We start from the raw sequence: 20154 nt of genomic DNA on the forward strand, positions 1-20154 counted from the left end.
TTTATTTAACTGAAATGAGAAGTCTACAAGGTCTCTGAAAACGTGAGGTTTTAGAATACTTCTATATATAATAGGAGTTGTGATCAGGTATCAACGAATTTTACGAATTACCACTCGCAAAGGTTTTGGATATTCAGTGAGTTCACGAAAGTGGCGGGGGACAGATGTTAAGTGTATAGTCTTATCTAATAATACCAGGAATTGGTAGTTAGGTAGGTTTAATTTCTGTTTCTTGCGAAATTGGTAATGCAAGTGTTAATACTTTTAAATAGATAGTTTATTAAGTTTGAAGTGTCAATTTTGAAAACAATGAAAGCGATACAAACCACAGCAATGAATGTGGCGGTTTTCTACAGTGTAAGTAATTACAGTTTATATAGCTGTTAACAGCGGCGAATCCTTACGCCAAATAATTAAAAAAAAAAAACTAGTGCGCCAATTCGCAGCCCGCCTCTATTACCGTCTCTTTCTCAAATCGCATTTATATGGAGACTGAAGCGAGACACACGACGCGCGGGTATCTCACAGGCCCACAAACGCCACAGACGTACACTATCGACGCAATTTATCTATACACTGAGGTGTTAATTAGGATTTGAACTCACGACTGCCACCATTCATTTTTCTCAACGCCGCAAACGAGAATCCACCTTAAGCCGCTACAATACCAAGGCAAATCGGGCGGATGTGTCGGCCGATGACTGATACGTAAAAGTGGCTATTAAAGGACAGACCGTGCTTAAGTCACGGGTTAAAATTGGCATGCGGTGCAGTAACGAAGGGTTGACGTTTCGACCTTGCAATTAAGACGTTACCACACCATACTAACGGTTGTTTGTGTTAGCGTTAAATAGTGTTTTAAAACAATTCTTTTTTGGGTCGGTCTTTCACCCAGTAGACTGCAGAGTTCGCGGTTTAAACGACAGAGTACAGAGGGTGCCTAGCATAAAATTTCTTGAGGTAGTGAATATATTCTGCCCCTGGGGGAGCATCGGTTCTGGTCGCTACATATTATTGTTTCACCGGATTTGGTGTTAGACAATCTAGATGCTGGTCTCAATTAGAAGCTCTTTAAGTTAATCATCATGGAATCTGAAACTATTTGAGTCTTCTAGACAACTTAAAAAAGGAAAACATTTTTATGTAATTGTTAATAAAAATTAGAAAGGGGATTATTAAATAATTAATAAGTATTTATATGTATACATCGATCACCCGCTATCTGTTTTTCTTAAATTTCAGAGATTATGATCTGAAGGTAACATTAAAATGTTTTTTCTTTTACGTCTTAATCTTGCGAAACGATGAGTAATGTTCATGAACTTAAAAATTGACATCGGGTAATGTGAATAAAATGTTGTTTTTATTTGCGGACCAGTATAAAAGTAGTCATATGTAAACACATCTTTAATTTCTTTATAATTATTGGTCCACTAATTGTCAGTTCCTTTCACTTGCTTACACAAGTACAGTTGAAAGAGCACTATATTAACCCTGTACGACGAATACATGTATTGTAGTATAGTATTTGTCCAGCTAGAGCACAAACAAAGCTTATAGAATGTAAAATTATTCCTCTTTATCGCTAACACACCTTCACTAATATCGTCTATCGCTCAGAGCGTAACAGATACATTAATGGATAGATGACTCCGTCCGCGAGGCAAGTGAAAAGGAATTAGCGATTTTAGCTCAAGTTTATATATACTGTTATTTTAATATAAAACTATACTACAATCTGTTCAAATTATCATTAAAAAGACTTATTTATTAGTTAAAGTAACCTATTGAATAATAGAGTTATGCAAACATTACTAATGAAATAAAACAAATTTGTAATAGTTAATGTCGCATTTATTTGCGTTTTGAATGTTTCGATGCATTTACACTTTCTATGGTTACGGTGTTTGGCTACTAAGGACATAAAAGTGATCCGTGCGTGATAGTTTAGGTTTCGGGTTACCTAAAAATCATTTTTTTGTTTCCTTATAATATAAATAAAAGATAATCCTTTTATGTAATGTATCTTTGATTACCAATCGTAGGTGACAGTAAAGTCGAGTGTCAACGCAGTGTTTGATAAAAACACAAAATATATTACAATTAAAACAAATAAAATATATTACAATCGACTTATAAAGAAAAAAAATTGCTAATATTTACAATAAAATCTGAAATAGCCTGGACCTTGTAAATAACACATTGATAGACTGACATCATTGCGTAACGTGGAAAATTCTCCTACTAGCACGTAAAAATGTAAATTCTAAATCTTCCCCATATGTACTTATGATGCGATATACTTTTCTAAGTTGTACAGTGCAAATAGTAAATATTTTTTAAAACTACTATTTTTTTTTAAATTGTCAACTATTATTACTTAATTATTAACAAAATCTAATCATAAACAAAAATTCTGGGTATGCATATTTCGTTGAGGATCCACAATTAATGATAAATCTATAACCGGGCTAAAAAAATGCAAGAATTGAAATAGAAGGAACATAAAACTAAAACCGCGATTTAATTCGCTAAAATTTTGTTTCATTTAAATGACGATTTAATAAATAAATTATTTCCATACTAGTCATCGAGTTACACCCGCTGTAAGCTTATATTCTGAGCTTTGATACAAAATTTACGTGCAATAGGTCCGAAGCGCCTACAGTACGTATTAGCGATTCGACGTGGACCTGTCTGTTCCCTTCAACATGTCTTTAGGCGTCTGTTTATTTGTAATATTCACGGGTCGCAACGCTATTAATCAAATAACTAAACACTCGTAAAAATGCATTCTGATTCCGACGCGGCATGTTTGTACACGACCAAATCGGAGAACGATTTCAACTAACTACCTTTTGTTGATTGCTAGCTCTCTAATGATTATTATATTTTGTTGCTTAGTTCACGGTTTAAAACGTTGTATTGTTATTTTATTACGAGGCTGTTACCGAAAACGTATATATTTTTTTAATTTTTATTCTCGTCTCTACAATGTCGCCAGTCAACATAGGTCCTGCCTGACAAATCGATGCAAAACAACCGATGTCCCGGCTGGTGGACGGTCCAGAAAAATAAAATGCTATCCGCAGCACGCAAGAAACTTAACCCTTCACGGTCGCCGGTATTCCTGTACCGAAACGAAACTGTTTACGGCCCGGAGGGAAAAAATTGCAATGCGGTGTCCGCTTACACCGGCGAAGGAGGTCCGATAAAGCGTCGCGGACGAGTCTTTAGATAACGCTCAATTAGCTGTATTTTTATGTGGACGGCTTCATGCAAGAGATCGCTAATTATTACTTTTAAACGTTCTGTATTTTAGTTACTATACGAACTTCAACATTGTTCAAGAATATTACTTACTTTGTAAAAGTATTTTTAAAGTACATTCTATATGCATGTCAAATACATTCCATTTGATTTATTACGCATTATTTACATTATTCAGATACAATTTAGATAATCTACAATCTCATTAAGTTTTCATATATAACAACGATTTGCAAAACAAATGATTTAACGTTGCCGATTGCGGTTCCCAAATCTGAATTTAATATGCCTTCTGTCGGATTCCTCGTGCTATTAAATGTTTCAAAGCATTACACACAATGTGCAAAAAACTTCAGATACCCGCCAAATGGAGAAGCTGGCCTCGATTGAAATCATTAAATAAATACGTCGACGTCGTCCTTAATTTTATTCTGGACTCAATAGCTATGCCTTGATGACTTCATTTAAAATCGAAAAATGTTTTTATCTACCAACTCCGATAGTATGAGCTTTCAAGGTAACCTCCGTGCTCCAGATGAATAACACTGATTAACTGTATTTTTTCTTTATTATGTGTGTCATTTTTAATACTTAGTAAATTTTTTTAAAGTAATGCAATTAAACAGCCTTAAATACAGCATTTAGTATAACAGTTTTAGCTATATATGTTTACTGTGGTTTATTATTAATATCGCATAGTAAATTAGAAAAATAGTTATACGTTGATCAATCTTGTTAGAATGGGCCGCTTGGAGGCTGTTTCCTAACGCCTTCATTAGAAATCTATGCGGGAGGCCTATGTCCAACAGTTTAATTACTGCTGCTGAAAGAATGAAGATTTTGTTTAAACGAAATGTAGAAATTAATAAATTTAAAGCCATAGTTCTTCATTCATTATGGTACGATATATTAGCTAGCTGCATTAAAGTTGAGTAAAACTCATTTTAGAGATTGAAATGTTGTGAATTTACTCGACTAATGAAACCTGTTGAGATAGAGATAAAATAAAAACATAATATTGGTAAGGCAATGTTAATAAAAGAAAAAATTAACCTGGTTTTACCAACCTTAATGGCGTAGCATGTAGCACAAAATTTGGTATATAAAAACCCTAAGGACATATTGGGTTATTTCGTACAATTTGCACATTGGATTCTTTCTCGATAACGTCGTGATAAATTGGAGAATTATTCTGAGAACAAAATCAGAGCAAAAGACGACGAGGACGGAAACCCTAACAGTGAACAGACTAAGTTATTAATTCTCTAGATAAATGAGTTCATAAAGCCACCTAGAAACACAGGTAGGAGTAACGTTTTTCACCAGTTAAGGGTTGACAGAATTTTTTTAAAATTTAACCTTTACCTGTAATTTAAAATGAGCTTGAACTAGACGAACTAATTTAAAGTATGGGTTGCATGATGTCATCCCCGTCGGTGTGATGTGACGTGTTTACTCTTCACTTGTGTCCTTAATCATTATTTAGCTCGATGTCTCGGATTTCGTCTACTGTATCGGGGCACCGGATGGCAACCGTCTACACTACAAACCTATATCTTTACACACCGATACGATACCGTTTATACACGCTTCATTTTACCTCGCGTGTACTCATGACCGATATTTTTATGGGTTAAATATTTTATATATTATCTTTAACTTTTAATTGGAAAAGAGTATATATTTTTAAACTTAATTACTTAATTTTTCTGTAAATAATAGCCTCAATAAAAGCTGTATCTTAAACTGCTACTTAAAGAGACCGCTGTAAAAGTCGGTAAAATTAAAGACCGCACTCAGACCTAGAGTTACAGTTGATCGCGCTAATTATGCAAAGTATAAGTCATCGTCAGCGGACTGCAAAATTTCGCAACAGAAGTGACAAGCCGAAACTTAATAACTTACTCAGAAATGCCCCGGCAAATTGGGAGCCGAACAAGTCGTCGGACCGGGCCCGTAACCCTACACTGCAGCGTCGGCCACTCCGAGACATATAAATTGTATTTTTATTCAAATCGAGCCTACGTGCTGTGATAAAACCTCCCTTAAAACAAATAACAGATCTTTGTGGTTTAATCCAAACGAAAATTAACCTTAAGTTATTACAAATAAATACAGGAGTTGATATTCTGAGGTAAAAATCTGTGGTAAAAATCACAAAAAAGTATCGCACGACAAGAAGCAAAGAAACTAGTGGCAAACATTGTAATAGGTCTCTATAACATTTCATAAAGGATGTCCATTTACGAAACATTGGCATCTTGGAATGTGGAACACGTCGATGTAATTATCGGAAAAAAAAACTATTCTAAATTTTTACACTGAATAAAACAACACTAATTTTACTGAACATGGTTATGATTATAATATAATTATGTCTTGACACCCGCCATAATTACAATTCCATTCCAGTTGCCAGCACAAGGATAGCGGGGCGCGACGAAATGTAATTTGCTCATAGCTGCATTATTAACACATTTTTTTCACGCGCACTTGCTTCATACAGTGTTAAAATTTTTCACCGAATTTAATCACTTTATTCACCTGTCTTTCCGCGATGCATTTTCAAGTCGATAATGATAAAACTGCCAATCGCAATCGAGTTATTAACGTGGCGACCGAGTTCGGATATTAATAAGGACAATAAAAACGGACATCGGTGCGCAGCAATGAGGGAGTGCATTTGGTATGCAATCGTTCCGAAGTCGTAACCTATGCGAGTGTGAGATTATAAAGTCGTTAAGCATCGCGTCGTAAAACTCGATATACCGAAAAATTAATACGACTCGCATACGCAGTATCGATGCATGTGTATGTCTTCATCGCTCGATAATCGTAAATTAAGGTCCAACTCTGGTTTAACCGAGCGTAAAAACTGTGAACGAGAGATTGAGAGTTCATGTTACTCTCAACTTGAAAAAGGTAAAAAGCGAACCGCGAGAGAGAGACGGAATGACGTTAGTAATTTATTTGTGAAAATGAATTGCCACAAAATAAACGATTCCAGCCCGTTCAGAGTAGAAAACGAACATTTTTATTTTAACCTTAATAAAAAAATCATCTTATTAAGATGATCAGATACAACTAGACGTATGGACTCCGGATAGACGTATATATATTTAACAATTTGCTTTGAATGGGTCGTTCGTTGGTTTCTAAATATCTTGTCAGAATAAATTTATCCTGCACCCTAATCTCTCGAGAAAGCGAGAGGTGCACTGGAACGGGTTTTAGAGAAGGACGCAACCACCGCGGCCGCGCATGACAAGTGACCGGATTAATGCATTTTAAACGAAGAAGGCTTAATTTTGATCTCGGCTCCTTTAATTGAACGATCTTTTATTTCTTCTTTTTTAAGTTAGCTGGGGGCAAGCATTCTTTGGTTATATTTTAACTTCAGTACATTTTAAACTTGAATTAGGAATGTGTGATGTAATATTATTTGTCACCTACATACATAATTCTTGAAAAAAAAAATATTTTTAGTCTATTTACATCTAAGTGTTTTATTGATGCTGCATTTAATCAGTTGCTTTCAAACATTTCAACTATCATTTTATACAGATTGATCGATTATACGTGTTTAAGCTTCAAAGAAGTGAATGTATCTTCATTTTGAAAACGTTTTTTATCTATATTTTACGTTATTTATTTTTAGTAATACCCTTAATTTGAATAGGGTAACCATAAATTTATTGACAATAAACTTGTGTATTGCTAGAATCTTAACTCATTGATTTCAAATCAACCAATGAAAGTCAATAAATCAATGTTTAATTACTAAAACGATAAACATAGCATATGTCTAAGGAAGTTAAGCGTCATAGATTTGTAGGCGATCTATTTCTCAAACACTACCTACCAAGCCTACTCTATTATCCCTGTTGAGCTGAGAACCTCCGACAGATCGTAGCCCGGCGCTGCCCGCGTCGTGATTGACGATGTCCGCAGCCGATAGCTTTGCCCGCTGTGAACGGTCACTGAAAACATTTTAATAAATATCTCCAATGTTCATTTTAAAAGCGATAATTTCTCCTTTCGTTGCCTTTGTGTTAGCGTAATGGCGGCCATTTATATTTGTTATACTCGCCTCGTTTGTTTCTAGTTTAAGGCTCGCTCCAGTTTTTAGCTTCAACATTGTTGGGATGGAATTGTTCGGCGACGTTGGGCAATTTTGTGCGATTAGTTTCTTTATTTAGATCAAACGAAAAACTATTTGGCGGTGACTTACAAACGGTTTCTTTTTTTTAATTTAAACGTATTTGACTGGTGCGTTTGAAATTTAAACAATTGACTATATATCTATTGACTATTTGATATTGAAGTGTTTCGTTCGTAATATAGCAATAACAAGGGTCTTATGTGACGGAAACAAATATAATACAATATTTAGTTGATATTTAATTATCATCTTCAACATCTTCTCTTACAAGAGAGGTTGTATATATCACTATCATTTACTCTTTCATATTATATTACACATGGAAAATTTATAGTGTTTACATTTAAAAACATAGAATCAAAATGAGTTTCTCCATGTCATTCATTAGGCATCCTTCATGTTATAATAATCTATTTTCATATCAGGACGCGTTTAGAAAGCTGCAGGCATTCCAAATGCACAATAAACAACAAACTCACTCGAATTTATTTCTTATCACTATCAATAGTACCTTTATACTGGTTGATTGATAGATAAGCTTTTTGCTGACAAATTAGCTATTTATTTAGTCCTTTAGATCATACTTATTTCAAAACATCCTGTAAAAAGTAATCACTCTGAAATATATTACGCTTATTTTTTTCTGCTGAAATGCGGCAGACCTTGTTAATAATAATAAAGTTAAGTAGTGACGGATTTTGAAAACGCTTTTTCTTACTGTATTATCACTATGACGTTTATGATATTTTGAATAAGGTGAACCGAACCATACATTAATTGACATCATAAAAGCTATATATTTATCCCTTAAAAGCATTTACACCTATAATCAATGACCCTGTATACCAGAAACTTTCAAAGATATTTCAAAAATTTCGGCAAAGGTAATTTGATTTAATATATACTATAGATAATGAAGTTTTACTCCAAAAATATAATGTAGTAAGAAACTAATACAATAGCTAGAAATGTATTGAATAATGGTCGTCAGCAATTTCTTTGGTCGGGAACCTGTTCGATCATGATGGATGAAAAAACCCGTGAGTCGGCAACGATTGATCCGGTCTGCATCGAGATTGAGACATCTTGGAACGGGTTCCATCTCATTGGTGTAGGTTTAGTACTATAGCGTAATTTATAGGCGATAGCGGGCTGTGTTTTAATTTAGGTTTTTAATTTTTTTTATTAGTGCAATTTGTACAAATAAAGATTACTTTATATGTAACGTTTATAGCTTTAAGGTTACATATTGTAATGAATATTTTTTTAGTTAAACATAAAAAGTTGTTATTCCATTAAATTCTTATTTTGTAAAATAAATTATGCAAACAATGTGATTAACAGTTAAAATTAAAAAATATTGTTAAAGGTAAAATTATTTCTTTCGCTACCTATATTTTACAGGCTTATTATTGATTGATGATCACATAACTTTGACTAATTTTTGGCATTGATTTACATAAATATATTCAAATTTAACTACATTGGCATTATGTTAAAACAGCTAATCTTACATAAAATATGACAACAGTCAATAATGATTTTAGGTATAAACCATAGATTAGCAGCATCTACAATTTTTAATTTAAGTTTAAAAAAATGGTAAAGAAGGTTTCTAAAACGATCATTAGACTGCTGTGTACATTTGATGATAGATTTTGGTGTGATCTAAGGAAAGAGTAGACAATTTTATTAAACGCTGTTGCTCTTACCTACACCACACGGTCACGCCCCCGACACGCGCACGTAATTGTTCCCAGAAACTTTGATTCCAGTTTTTTAATCCCGCCTCGCATAGAGAACATAATTGCTTTATGTGTCGGGCGGTTTTAATCGCTTATAGATCGATTCCTATGCGATTGGTGTTTTGCTAAAAAATATAAATTAACTCGATTAGCCTACATCGTCGCGCTAAATCGATTTCAACGGCGTCTATTGAGTCGTTTTGATTTTTATTTTAGTTAATTCGTACCGGGTCGTTGTCCGTAATGCCCACAGCTCAATGTTTTTTATTGTTCAACGTCTGTTAGTAACAAAACTATCTGTTCTATCATCTTAAATACATTGGGTTTTGTGTATCATTCGTTTCGCCTAATTTTTGCAGATTCGGTTATATTTTTTGTGTGTCCTATTGCGATTTTTACTGCTTTTTAACAACATATAACATTCATTCCACGTAATTTTTTTTATGCATTACTGTAAATAATATGCTCGTAGTCTTATACAGGATGATTGGTTACAGGTGTAAACGCTTTAAAGGGATGAATGTATAGTTTATTTGCTGTCAATAAATGTATGGTACACCCTATCCAAATATCAACAGTCACACAGAATTTTTTAATAACATAATGAAAAAAAGCGTTTTAAAAATTCAGATTACATCATACTAAAATTATTTGTTGTTTACTATCTATACTTGCACACTTTGTACTGCCAGAAGTAATTGGCCTGTAAAATTCTAACACAAAAAGAAATTATTGTAACATGTTTCCGTGTTATACAGCTTGATTGGAAATAGGTGTAAAAGATTTGAAGTTTTTTTGATAACGATTGAGTTTTGCATTATTAATCTCTTTTAACGTTTTCACATATAATCAATCACGCTGTATACTAATATTTAAAGCATTATAAAATTACTCCTTAGGACTATATGTTGACTGCTTATCAATTCTAAGGTTTTTGTTACTGATTCCTATAACTTATGTTTTGGAACAACTAAATGATATCCAAATTATAGTTTGCGGACTCTATTTCCGCAAGCTCGTTTCGTCGAAGCTATGACACCCCGCAAGGCTATCAACATCAACGGAAAGAAAGAGAATAAAGCGACATGATATCCAAACGTATTAAAAGACTTAGCGAGGCCAGTTAAGTATCTGTGTTTAAATGTTCCCGATTAGTAGAACATGACAGTTATCGTAAAGTAGAAATGATATCGTAATTATTTTAAAATTAACATAGAATGAAATTTGGCAACGATGGATCAAAAAATTTATAAGATGAAGATTTTTAACCTGTGCTATAGTCAACACAGAATGTAATAAGAATGTTACATACTGATACAAATTTAGACAAATGTTCGCAATGTCTTAACAATAAGTTCAATACTTTTTTTAACACGGCTTTTCTTTTTGTCTACATGTTTCAAAAATTCTTTCGGCTTTCCTATTAACTATACTATCCACGTTTCAACATTCGATCCTAGTCATGCTACAAAACAAATGTGTCTACTTCAACTTGTGCTTGTTAATTAAGTTAGATTTTTTGTTATTCTTTAATTATGCACCCTCGACATGTTTGTTAACAAAAATTCGTGTTGAGGGAAACATACATCATAACGCGTCGAATCCCGTTCCGTCCGCTTCCGAGAAAGCCAATTAACAACTTAACACGTGTTTTTGTGCGAAACTCAAATCTTAGACATGTGGTGACGGTATGGTTGTTCACGAATGACAAAACTGTTTAATATACGAGCTTAGCGGCGACAATGTGCCATAATAAGTATTTACTGACATCTGTTTGTATATCTCCTTTCTATCATAAGTGCGGTAAGAAAATTTCCACCTTGTGCCCATTAGCAAAAGATTTATAATTGTTCGTATCTAAGTTTAAACGAAATCTACACAGAATTTCAATACTTCTATGAAAAATTAAGGATTTAAAAAGTACTAAAATATTCAATTGATAAACTGGTTGAATATTCTGCTACACTATCTAATTTTCTTTCTTTAGCCTAATGAAGAGGTTACACAAATAAAAAACTCTGTAATGATTAAATAGTATACAAAAGCGCTTTTTATATTTAAAATATTATGTAATAAAATAAATAATTGTTTATTATTTATCTCCACAAACTTTGTACTACCAGAAGTTATTGACCTATCGCATTGCAATAGAGTATCAGTCACTGTATAAGGTAATAAGGTAAAGACTTTAAGTTTTTCTGACAAGAGCTATACATTCACTCCTTTAAAACTTTTATATCTATAACCAATACCCGCGTATAAAACAATGATTAAGGTAAAATGTATGTGAATGCAAAGTTTAATTTAACAGTATAAAATATATACTTATACATACTTAGTTAAGTTAATATGATAATTAAAAACCATACGCTACTAAACCTGTGTAGGTGTCAAAGCTACATTGAAAAAGTAGACATAAAACACGAGAACAGACATGATGATTGTCTCTCATTAAGTCGACAGAAATAAATCTCTACTGGCAGCTCGTTATTTATGGAGACCGGTGTACGATATATTTAGGAGGACGGAGACAATGACTAGTACGTAGCAACTTTGTTTTAAACTCTGCGAAATATGAACTCCGTACTACGCCCATGGTAAAGCCAAAAAAAAGGAGTAGAGAGGCTTTATTACTTTTTATTTGCCACGTGCTTTGTGGTGGAGGAAAACATTGTCTGGCAGCCCGCATGCCCGAGAATAATATACAACGCACGAGCTACTGGCTTCCAGACGAGCTATGTAACACCAAATTTAACAATAGCTTATTTGATATTACAATTTGAAATTAACGCTGTTATCAATTTTTAATTGCTTTTAAATTTAATTGCTTACAGACAAATAAGCAAATTATCATTTTATAACGGTCGTTGTAACCGTGTATTTTAAACCATTAATTGATGGTTGATTAGAGCAATGCGTACACTTAAACATCAGTTATGTGTCATTACTATACAACGCAGTTTTTCTTGAAGTTTTTAAATACAAAAATTCCTAGCTGCGCCGCTTTACGATTGCTATATTTTTAGCGTTTAATAAGGCGGTATTATGAAAATACTATATAAATAATAAAAAAGGTAATCAAGTCAGATACTCTTAACTAGTCTAGGTACATTTTTGAAAACCAAGTCACCTGTTCCTTTCTATCTCCCATTTTAATAATAAAGACGTTGTCGGTATTTATTCCGCCACTTTATATTACGACGTTAACTCATACTGTGGAAAATACAATATAAGGGACTGTATCGATATCGATGGCTCCCAGAAGCTTTGATACAACGACGAAGTCTAAGATTAAGTTTACAGAGCTCTGGAGCCACAAACCCGTTGATTTTGTAAATTCCAACTGGCAAACTATTCTTCTGAACTATATTATCTACAAGTGTAATCGTCTCTTAATTGCACTTAGTGAATAATAATATTAATGAATTGATAATGACAATGCTAGTGTTTGCTATACTGGCATTGTATGTCGAAACAATTTCTCCTAAAATACAGCGTCCTTGCCCTTAGTAATGTCGTTGCGACTCCAAAGTTATGTATAACGAGGTAATTAAGTGAACAGACACTTAAAAACAAACGCTTGTCTATTCTTGTGCTTAGGGCTTTGGGTAATTAAACCACGGGCCCTTAACAAGTAATTAGTGGGAAGGAGACCGGAAGGGCGTATGGGCGCAGCTTGCACGGGTTTTAAATTTCTTCCTATAACTTTTATTATTCTTCGCTTTAGTCTATTGATAGTGTTATTTGAGACAGATACACCAAAATATCCGGCCATGAAACGTGGTCATAGAATTTTTTCTTACGAGGCATTCAAAGATGGTATCTCTAAATGTAAGAAGATTCCGTTATAGATCTTGCAATATAATTAAATAGTAGATCAAGTAAGCTTTTGCGTCCTACTTTGTGTTTTATAAAGTCTTGTTATATGGTATAACTTATGATAGCATATTTCACAAGTTCCGATAATATTAAATCAAGATTTAAATAAAGTTTGTTTACACATTAGTACATTTTAGTTTTTTGTAGAGCGATGAAATTATACAAATCAATTATGCTCTGTATTAATGTCGCAATGATAGGATACTATTTTTTTACTGTCTAACAATAAGTCACGTCCTATTAAAAATATAGGGGGAGACCTATGTCGAGCAGTTGAGATACTACTACTGAAAAAACTTAACCTCGGCAATGTCGGTGTATTCGCAGCTTATAGAATAGCTTATTTATTTTAAAAACCTTTCAAAATTTCGAGTTGTTTTATAAATTAAAAACTTGTATACTTTTACGCTTTAAAGTAGAACAATTATATATACATATATTATTATTTAATTAGATTTAATTATTTATACATATTCTATGTAAAATAATCTTTAACAAATTCTCAAGAAAAGTATGTATTTGTCTTTGAATGTTTAAAAACATTGTGATGTTCTAAAATAACTCGAAGCAAATTCACATCGATTACCCGCTTCCCGTACGTCTTCTGTTTCCATACTATAGTTGTCTAAGAAATTGTCAAGAATGATAAGAACTTGTTTTAACATTATTTTATATCAATATAACTTTTAGTTTTTATTTCTCATGTTACGTGTACAATAAAGAGTATTAAATGAATAAAAATAAAAAGTACGGAAAAAGGCTGCATCGATGTTGGGCGAGTGAAACATATTAATACATAAATATGTCTATGTTCCCCGGGTGTTCTTGCATACCGCGATCTCGTCTGATAAGGGCCCACCCTATTTCCAATAAAAACGACTGATTATCAAATAAAATACATACATAAATAGGTCCTTGAAATAAAGTCATCTAACGAGGGTTATGAATAAATCATCGTAGATTTAATCGAGAGGGAAAAAGACGCGGCATATAGTCGCCCAGTGAGCGGGAAAGGCGTTGCCTTCGGTCGGCGAGCTGTTATTATGCGTTTAAGATTATAATTACGAGTTATGAGTGGGTGAGCGTTATGTTATGCGATTTTGTTCATATTTACGTTTGAATTAAAAATACAATCGTATAAAAATATTACTAATTTTTTTCTCTTTATATATTTATTCTTCATAAAAATGCTTCCTTTAATTGTCCTTTTTACGATCACATTTTATTCCTCTAAATTTTTATTGTCTAAATTTAATTATTGCTCCTGAACGAAATTTAGATAATTATTTTTATTTTAATTTTTGGATGGGATTTAAAAATAAAATCCAATTTAGAGAGTAAATAAATCGAAGCAAATTAATTATGTTTTATTTATAAAAAAATCAAGTCAAGACATCAATCATCCTTTCCGAGATGAACAGCCTTTTTATCATTTTCCGAGAAGCGTCAGAATTATAGCTGTTTTACATAGCACCAGCTACCTGCTATAGCTCTTGATTACAGTATAAAAAACCTTGTTAGCGAACGTGGATCTTTTTTGCAGTACCTAAACGAACCTTCCCACTAATCGTTTTATTGGCTTTGATGTTTTAATGATCGACCGGCTTTCACGACTTTTGACAAATGCCAATATTAACGAAATCATTTTGTACGGCCGCTTTAAGTTTTAAGGGATTTAATTTGATGTTTTCTTCGCCCACGCAAAATTTGAATTCTTGATTCAATTAGCGGCAGCCCTGCTAGATGTGATGGTTGTGAAAGATTACATTGGTTTCATAAAGCACATACGCATAAAGTATAAATATAAATTTACATTTTACTATTAGCTTGATTGAGTGCGACCAGCAGAAATTTAGAACGTTCTAAAGAATAAGGAATAAGGATTTCTAGCATATTACTAATATCATTTTTATTAGCGCTTAAAATCGTTCACATGTAAAAACGTTTTGCAACTAATCATGATTAGAACCATGTCTTAATTTAATTATAAACGATTAATAAATCATTCTATAATGAGCATCGTTTGCGGGTCGCTCTATAATTAAATACGTTGTACATCTGACATTTTAATAAGTCTGAATATTTTAAGGTAAAAAAAGGAATGGCGGCATTACGAATTCACGTCGCCTCACCTTCATCTCGCCGCACATTCGAATAACAACTAAACTCATAATTTACAGCGGGCCTCATTAGTATACGCCGTTACACTGCGCCGCGGCCAAAGGGGACCGACTGACAAACCTATTGAAATTCATATTTTAACGCTCAACGTGACCGCAGACCGCTAGATGTCGTCTACCCGGTTACAAATTTTACGCCCAATCGCTATCGATAAAAATTAATATATCACTCGGAACTTAACGATGCGTGTTGCCTGCGTGTTTAAGCGAAAACCGACGCTATAGTCCCTAACCACCCGCTCTGTGTCGAGACTATTCGATAAAAATGCAGTAAAGGGGAATTTCGGGTGCGCTTTTTGCGAGCGGTTATCCGAATGTCGTACGGCCGAGCGACTCGGACGCAAAAGGAATTCGTAACAGATCAACTTATTGCTCTCGATCGATGATTTGTTTTTTTTTCGTTTATCGATTCCAAAATCGTCGTTTCGGTTCTCACAGATGATGAAGACATAAAAATTTTGGAAGTCGCCTGGCGGCGCGTCAAAGGAGGACCACATGCGTTAATTTCGTGAGTTTTCGAGAAACCCATCTCGTTGTGGGCGCTCGCCAAATTGGTGGTCTCTGACGCCTCTCGCATGAACCCATTATTTGTGGCCAAATAGCCCGCCGCATCGGCGCAGCGTGATCGCCAGATCGGGGCGTTTTGCTTTATCGTTTTTTTTGCCTTAAAAACGTGTTTGTTTTCGAAGGAATGGGCGTGTAATTGTTATGGAGATTCTCGGCCGCCATGACACAATCTCGATGGGGCATCCCGCTGATTAACTTTGATTAATAACTAAATAACTACGTTAGGGCATTGAACACGTTTTCCATCTACTTTTGAACATGCTGCCTTTAAAACGAAATAAAAATAGCGTTTGATTGGCAGAATATTCATTCGTATCGGCTTTTTATTAGCGCCTCAGTTTTTAATAAAACTAGAATGCTGCTAACAATAAAAAAGGAAATATGAACGTGTATTTTCAAAGAATTAGTTTTAAATTAATAATGTTACTAAATTTATCTTTCAAATTCGTTGGAATTAAACACCGACTTTGCCTTGCTTGCATAATTTACTTCATATTTTTTAGACTTAAGACTTAATGGAAATTAATTATTTCTAACTGGCTAATACAAACTGATTTATTAAAGGAAATAATCTAAAGATTTATCTTAACGTTCGTAACAAATTAGAGGTTATGCATAAAACATAAATCATTATTTATGCAAAAATAATATCATGTTCATTATTAAAGTTAATAGTTGGTTTATAAAAACAATCGTTTCAAATGAATCAATTATTATAAAATATATAGCAGTTTGAAGTTAAAGATTTAATAACTTATTTTATTAGTAACCTGTATGGGTCGTAAGCAATGAAGTCGGTATAACCCACCATCGTTTTGTTGGTGTAATTAAAGAATATATATCAATAAATTTGCAATAGGGTTGAGCCGTAAATATCGAATTAGTTCCCATAAATTATGGATAGAAAAGGCATTGAATTAAAATACTAAAACACAGCTTATTATTTTGCGATCGAACTAATTTACAACTTACTGCTCGCAATAAAATACCCTGTATATGCCAAGGCTTTGTCCGCTTCGGAAAATCTGAATCTGCTACATTAGGATATCCAATTAACTGTAATAGGGTCACCGAAAGTGTTTATTTTTAATAATGTCGTCATGACTTTGCATATCGGACAATTGTAACATTTTTTTGTATTTTTTTCATAGTAATATCTACATCGTACTATGTCCCCATCCTCAATTGTGCTATGTGATGAAAGAATGAGACGATAGAAGATGCTAAGTCTATTGGAGACAAATCATGTTGAGTCGGAGCTTTCTAATTTTTACGTAGTATATTCCATCAATATATTTACAGAACTGTTAATGCAGATCTTTATCATAATTATGTTGAGATCTACTTATAAAACAGCAAAAAAGCTTTGCTGGAAAATAGATACATAATAAAAAATTAATAATTCAAAAAATTTTTTCGCTATGACTAAAATTTTAAATAATATCGCGATAAATTACAAATGTTTGTGTTATATATTTACATTAACTGAATTTCTAAGTCTAACTCGGCAAGGAACGCACATAAATTGTCTCAAACTCGACCGTAGACGCTGCCGGCTGAACCTTGTTGCTGTCGGCGTATTTGGTGCCGCCAAACCAAATGCCCACAAACTACAAAATAATGCGAGAACGCACATAAAATACCAAGTCCATATATTTATTAATCACCTACGGCGATAAGCAGGCCGTTTATATTCAAACTGCTTCTAACTCGTTGACATCTCAATTTGCAGTTATTACTGTCCACTATGACTAACCGAGCTTGATTGGTTGCCTTATAAATATGCGCCGGATTCCATTGTAGCAGACTTATTAAATTCTAAATAGATTGCACTGACTTTTATGGTTGCTATAAACCGGTGATTTTTAGAGCTTCGACCATTTGTAGCTTCTTAGAAACGCTTTATAAAATTAGTTTAGTTATTGTTTTTATTTTAAAAATCTACTTGATTATTTCGCTGTAAAATACTAACTTACCCCTTGTTTCGCTAACCTTTGTGAGTTGAATTTCGTAAAATCTGGCCTTAGTTGGCCTCTACTCAACGATATCTTTCGTATTATTTCTATAAAATTTCAAGTCTCTAACCCTTATGGTTCCAGTCTTCCAGAACTGCCGGAAACGTTCGGATCTCATAAGACGTTGTAATAAAGGTTGTATAAGTCATGTTTTTAAAGCTCTTTTAAGAAAATTCTACTGAGGCTATTTCTCCGACTTATTCGTATATGATTTTATTATGTTTAACTTTATTCAGTCACGTGTTTATCACCTTATGCTTTAACACAAATTAAGATTTTTTTTAGAAACGTTTTCTTGAAAGTTTTTCCATAATTTTTTTATCATAGCTTATCTTAAAAAAAAGGTTTATTCGTGTTATAAATTCACGACGACTTCACTTAAAATCGGCTAACCAATTACTGGTAATAAAAAAACAAGCGTTCTCTATACGTGTTACGTTTTTTTTTAATAGAGATAAATTTGTTTTCTCTTATTTCAGGCTTAGAATATCTAAGTGCGGCCCGTAGTTTACACCCAGAACTGCACGCAGGCAGTACGCTGGCAAGTCAAGATTTTCAATTAAGTTTAGAAGGTGAGTGGTGTTTTCATCGAAATGACTCCAGTTATCTCTGTGGGAATTTTATGAAGATGTAATATCATATTTGTGATTACATTATAGTTCGTTCGCCTTAAAAATGCAGTATATATTCTACTACTCCCCATAATCAAGTAAATCGTCGAAAACAGTCGTTGCTTTCGAAAGAAACTGGACACTGTGGTACTTTTTATTTCAAATTAGGAACAATTTGTTAATTTATTGCATTCTTCATCATCCTTTTAGTCGTAGAAAGTCGAGTGCTGCGCATAACCCTCACCAGTAGATTTTCAATACGACAGACGAGAAGCTGTCTGCATCCAGCGACTTCCAATAACCATGGCGAACATAGTCATCTGTTTACCCAAAACACGTCCTACGATGCGAACTAACTCTACTAATTAAGTAACGTGGTTATATCTATAATGTCTTTCCAGGATCAAGAATAGCATCCCCCACAAGGTTAAGGCTTTCAGGGGGTGCAATAAGTGCGTCAGCGAACCGCAAACGTGCAGTTTCTTGGAGCCCTTATTCAGCGGAGTCGCTGGACCTGGCCGCTGTCATTCGAGCGTCTCCCGCCAGTTTGGCCGTTAGGGCACCATCCGCGGCCTCCACCGGAAGCTATGGTCACCTTAGTGCTGGTGAGGATTGGATTAAGTCTTTCGGTAATTTATAGCCATTCTTTTGAAACTTATTTTATTCTTTATTGATCCTCTGATATTAATTTTGCATGATGCTATAGCTTACTGATTTAAAAAAATATGTGACAATTCTTACCACGCTTGGTACGCCTTTCGGGAAAAGTTATGGTTAGCAGCTTTGCCATGAATATGTTTCCCATAACCGGTGTTTACGGCAACAGTTCGATAATGTTGTTACGGTTCTGTTCTATACGTCGATACCACCACTAATCTATGGAAGAATCCTGTATCCAAAAAAACCTATATTCAAGAGTGAACATCCTACAGCTGAAATGATGATGGTTTACTACTCATTGATTGACACATATATATTTATTTGTTAGATTTTGATTATTCTTTACATCATCATTATCATCTACTATAAACCTACCAAAACTGATGTACCGAGTCTCAAAAAGCGCGTAAAGGTACGAGAAAAAGAGTTATCTTATCCAAGGCGCGGTGGTATAGCAGTGTCAGTAGCACTACATAAAATTTTTTGTATTAAAATACTGTAAACACAAAACATAACACTGTTAAATAGTCGACAAACACATTTTTTACTGAAAGGTGTCGTTATTTTCTGAAGTAAATAATGTATTCGCTCTTGCTTGACCACACTACCTATGCCTCAAGTTCCTTCACCTTAAAGAGGTCTAGAATTTTCTTTTATCGTTTTGCTATCACAAACTCTGTGAAGCTGTAAATTTCAAAAGAAAATCACGTAATCCGTTGTCGATTACGTCATATTAAAAATGTAAAGGGCGCAGCGTCATTTAATTCTTTTATCTCTATAACGTAAACGTTTTTTTACGTTTTTAAAAACTGCGTTTACATGACTGTTCTATTGACCACCGTTAAATACCATTTATTTATATATTTTATCAATTTAACATTGCTATATATATCATATTACTTTTATAATCCTGAGACCGAAGAAGCTGTAAAAACCAGAACGGCTAACACAGTCCTGCTCCGATCGATTATCGCCATACATAAAGTCTATGTACATTATCAAATTTTTGTTGTCGGCTAGCAAGTCTTTCTTGTTGCTAATAATTAATATTTAAAAGTGTATCAT

The 20154-nt window shown here is 33.7% G+C and overlaps 1 protein-coding gene across 2 annotated transcripts in view; it reads left to right on the forward strand.

The window, feature by feature from the left end:
* Positions 1-20154, forward strand: part of ci (cubitus interruptus) — a 121616-nt gene that overhangs the window by 86853 nt on the left and 14609 nt on the right. The window contains exons 5-6 of one of the 2 annotated variants that reach the window (XM_068768539.1): positions 18298-18390; positions 18831-19058. In XM_068768539.1, coding sequence (XP_068624640.1) covers positions 18298-18390; positions 18831-19058 — 321 coding nt within the window. The remainder of the gene's footprint in view (positions 1-18297; positions 18391-18830; positions 19059-20154) is intronic. The other variant, XM_068768540.1, reaches the window with a different exon arrangement.

This window comes from Battus philenor, unplaced genomic scaffold (assembly GCF_028537555.1).
Source record: "Battus philenor isolate CCGP_79_NKW_IND1 unplaced genomic scaffold, ilBatPhil1.0.hap1 SCAF_26, whole genome shotgun sequence".
Lineage (NCBI taxonomy): Eukaryota > Metazoa > Arthropoda > Insecta > Lepidoptera > Papilionidae > Battus > Battus philenor.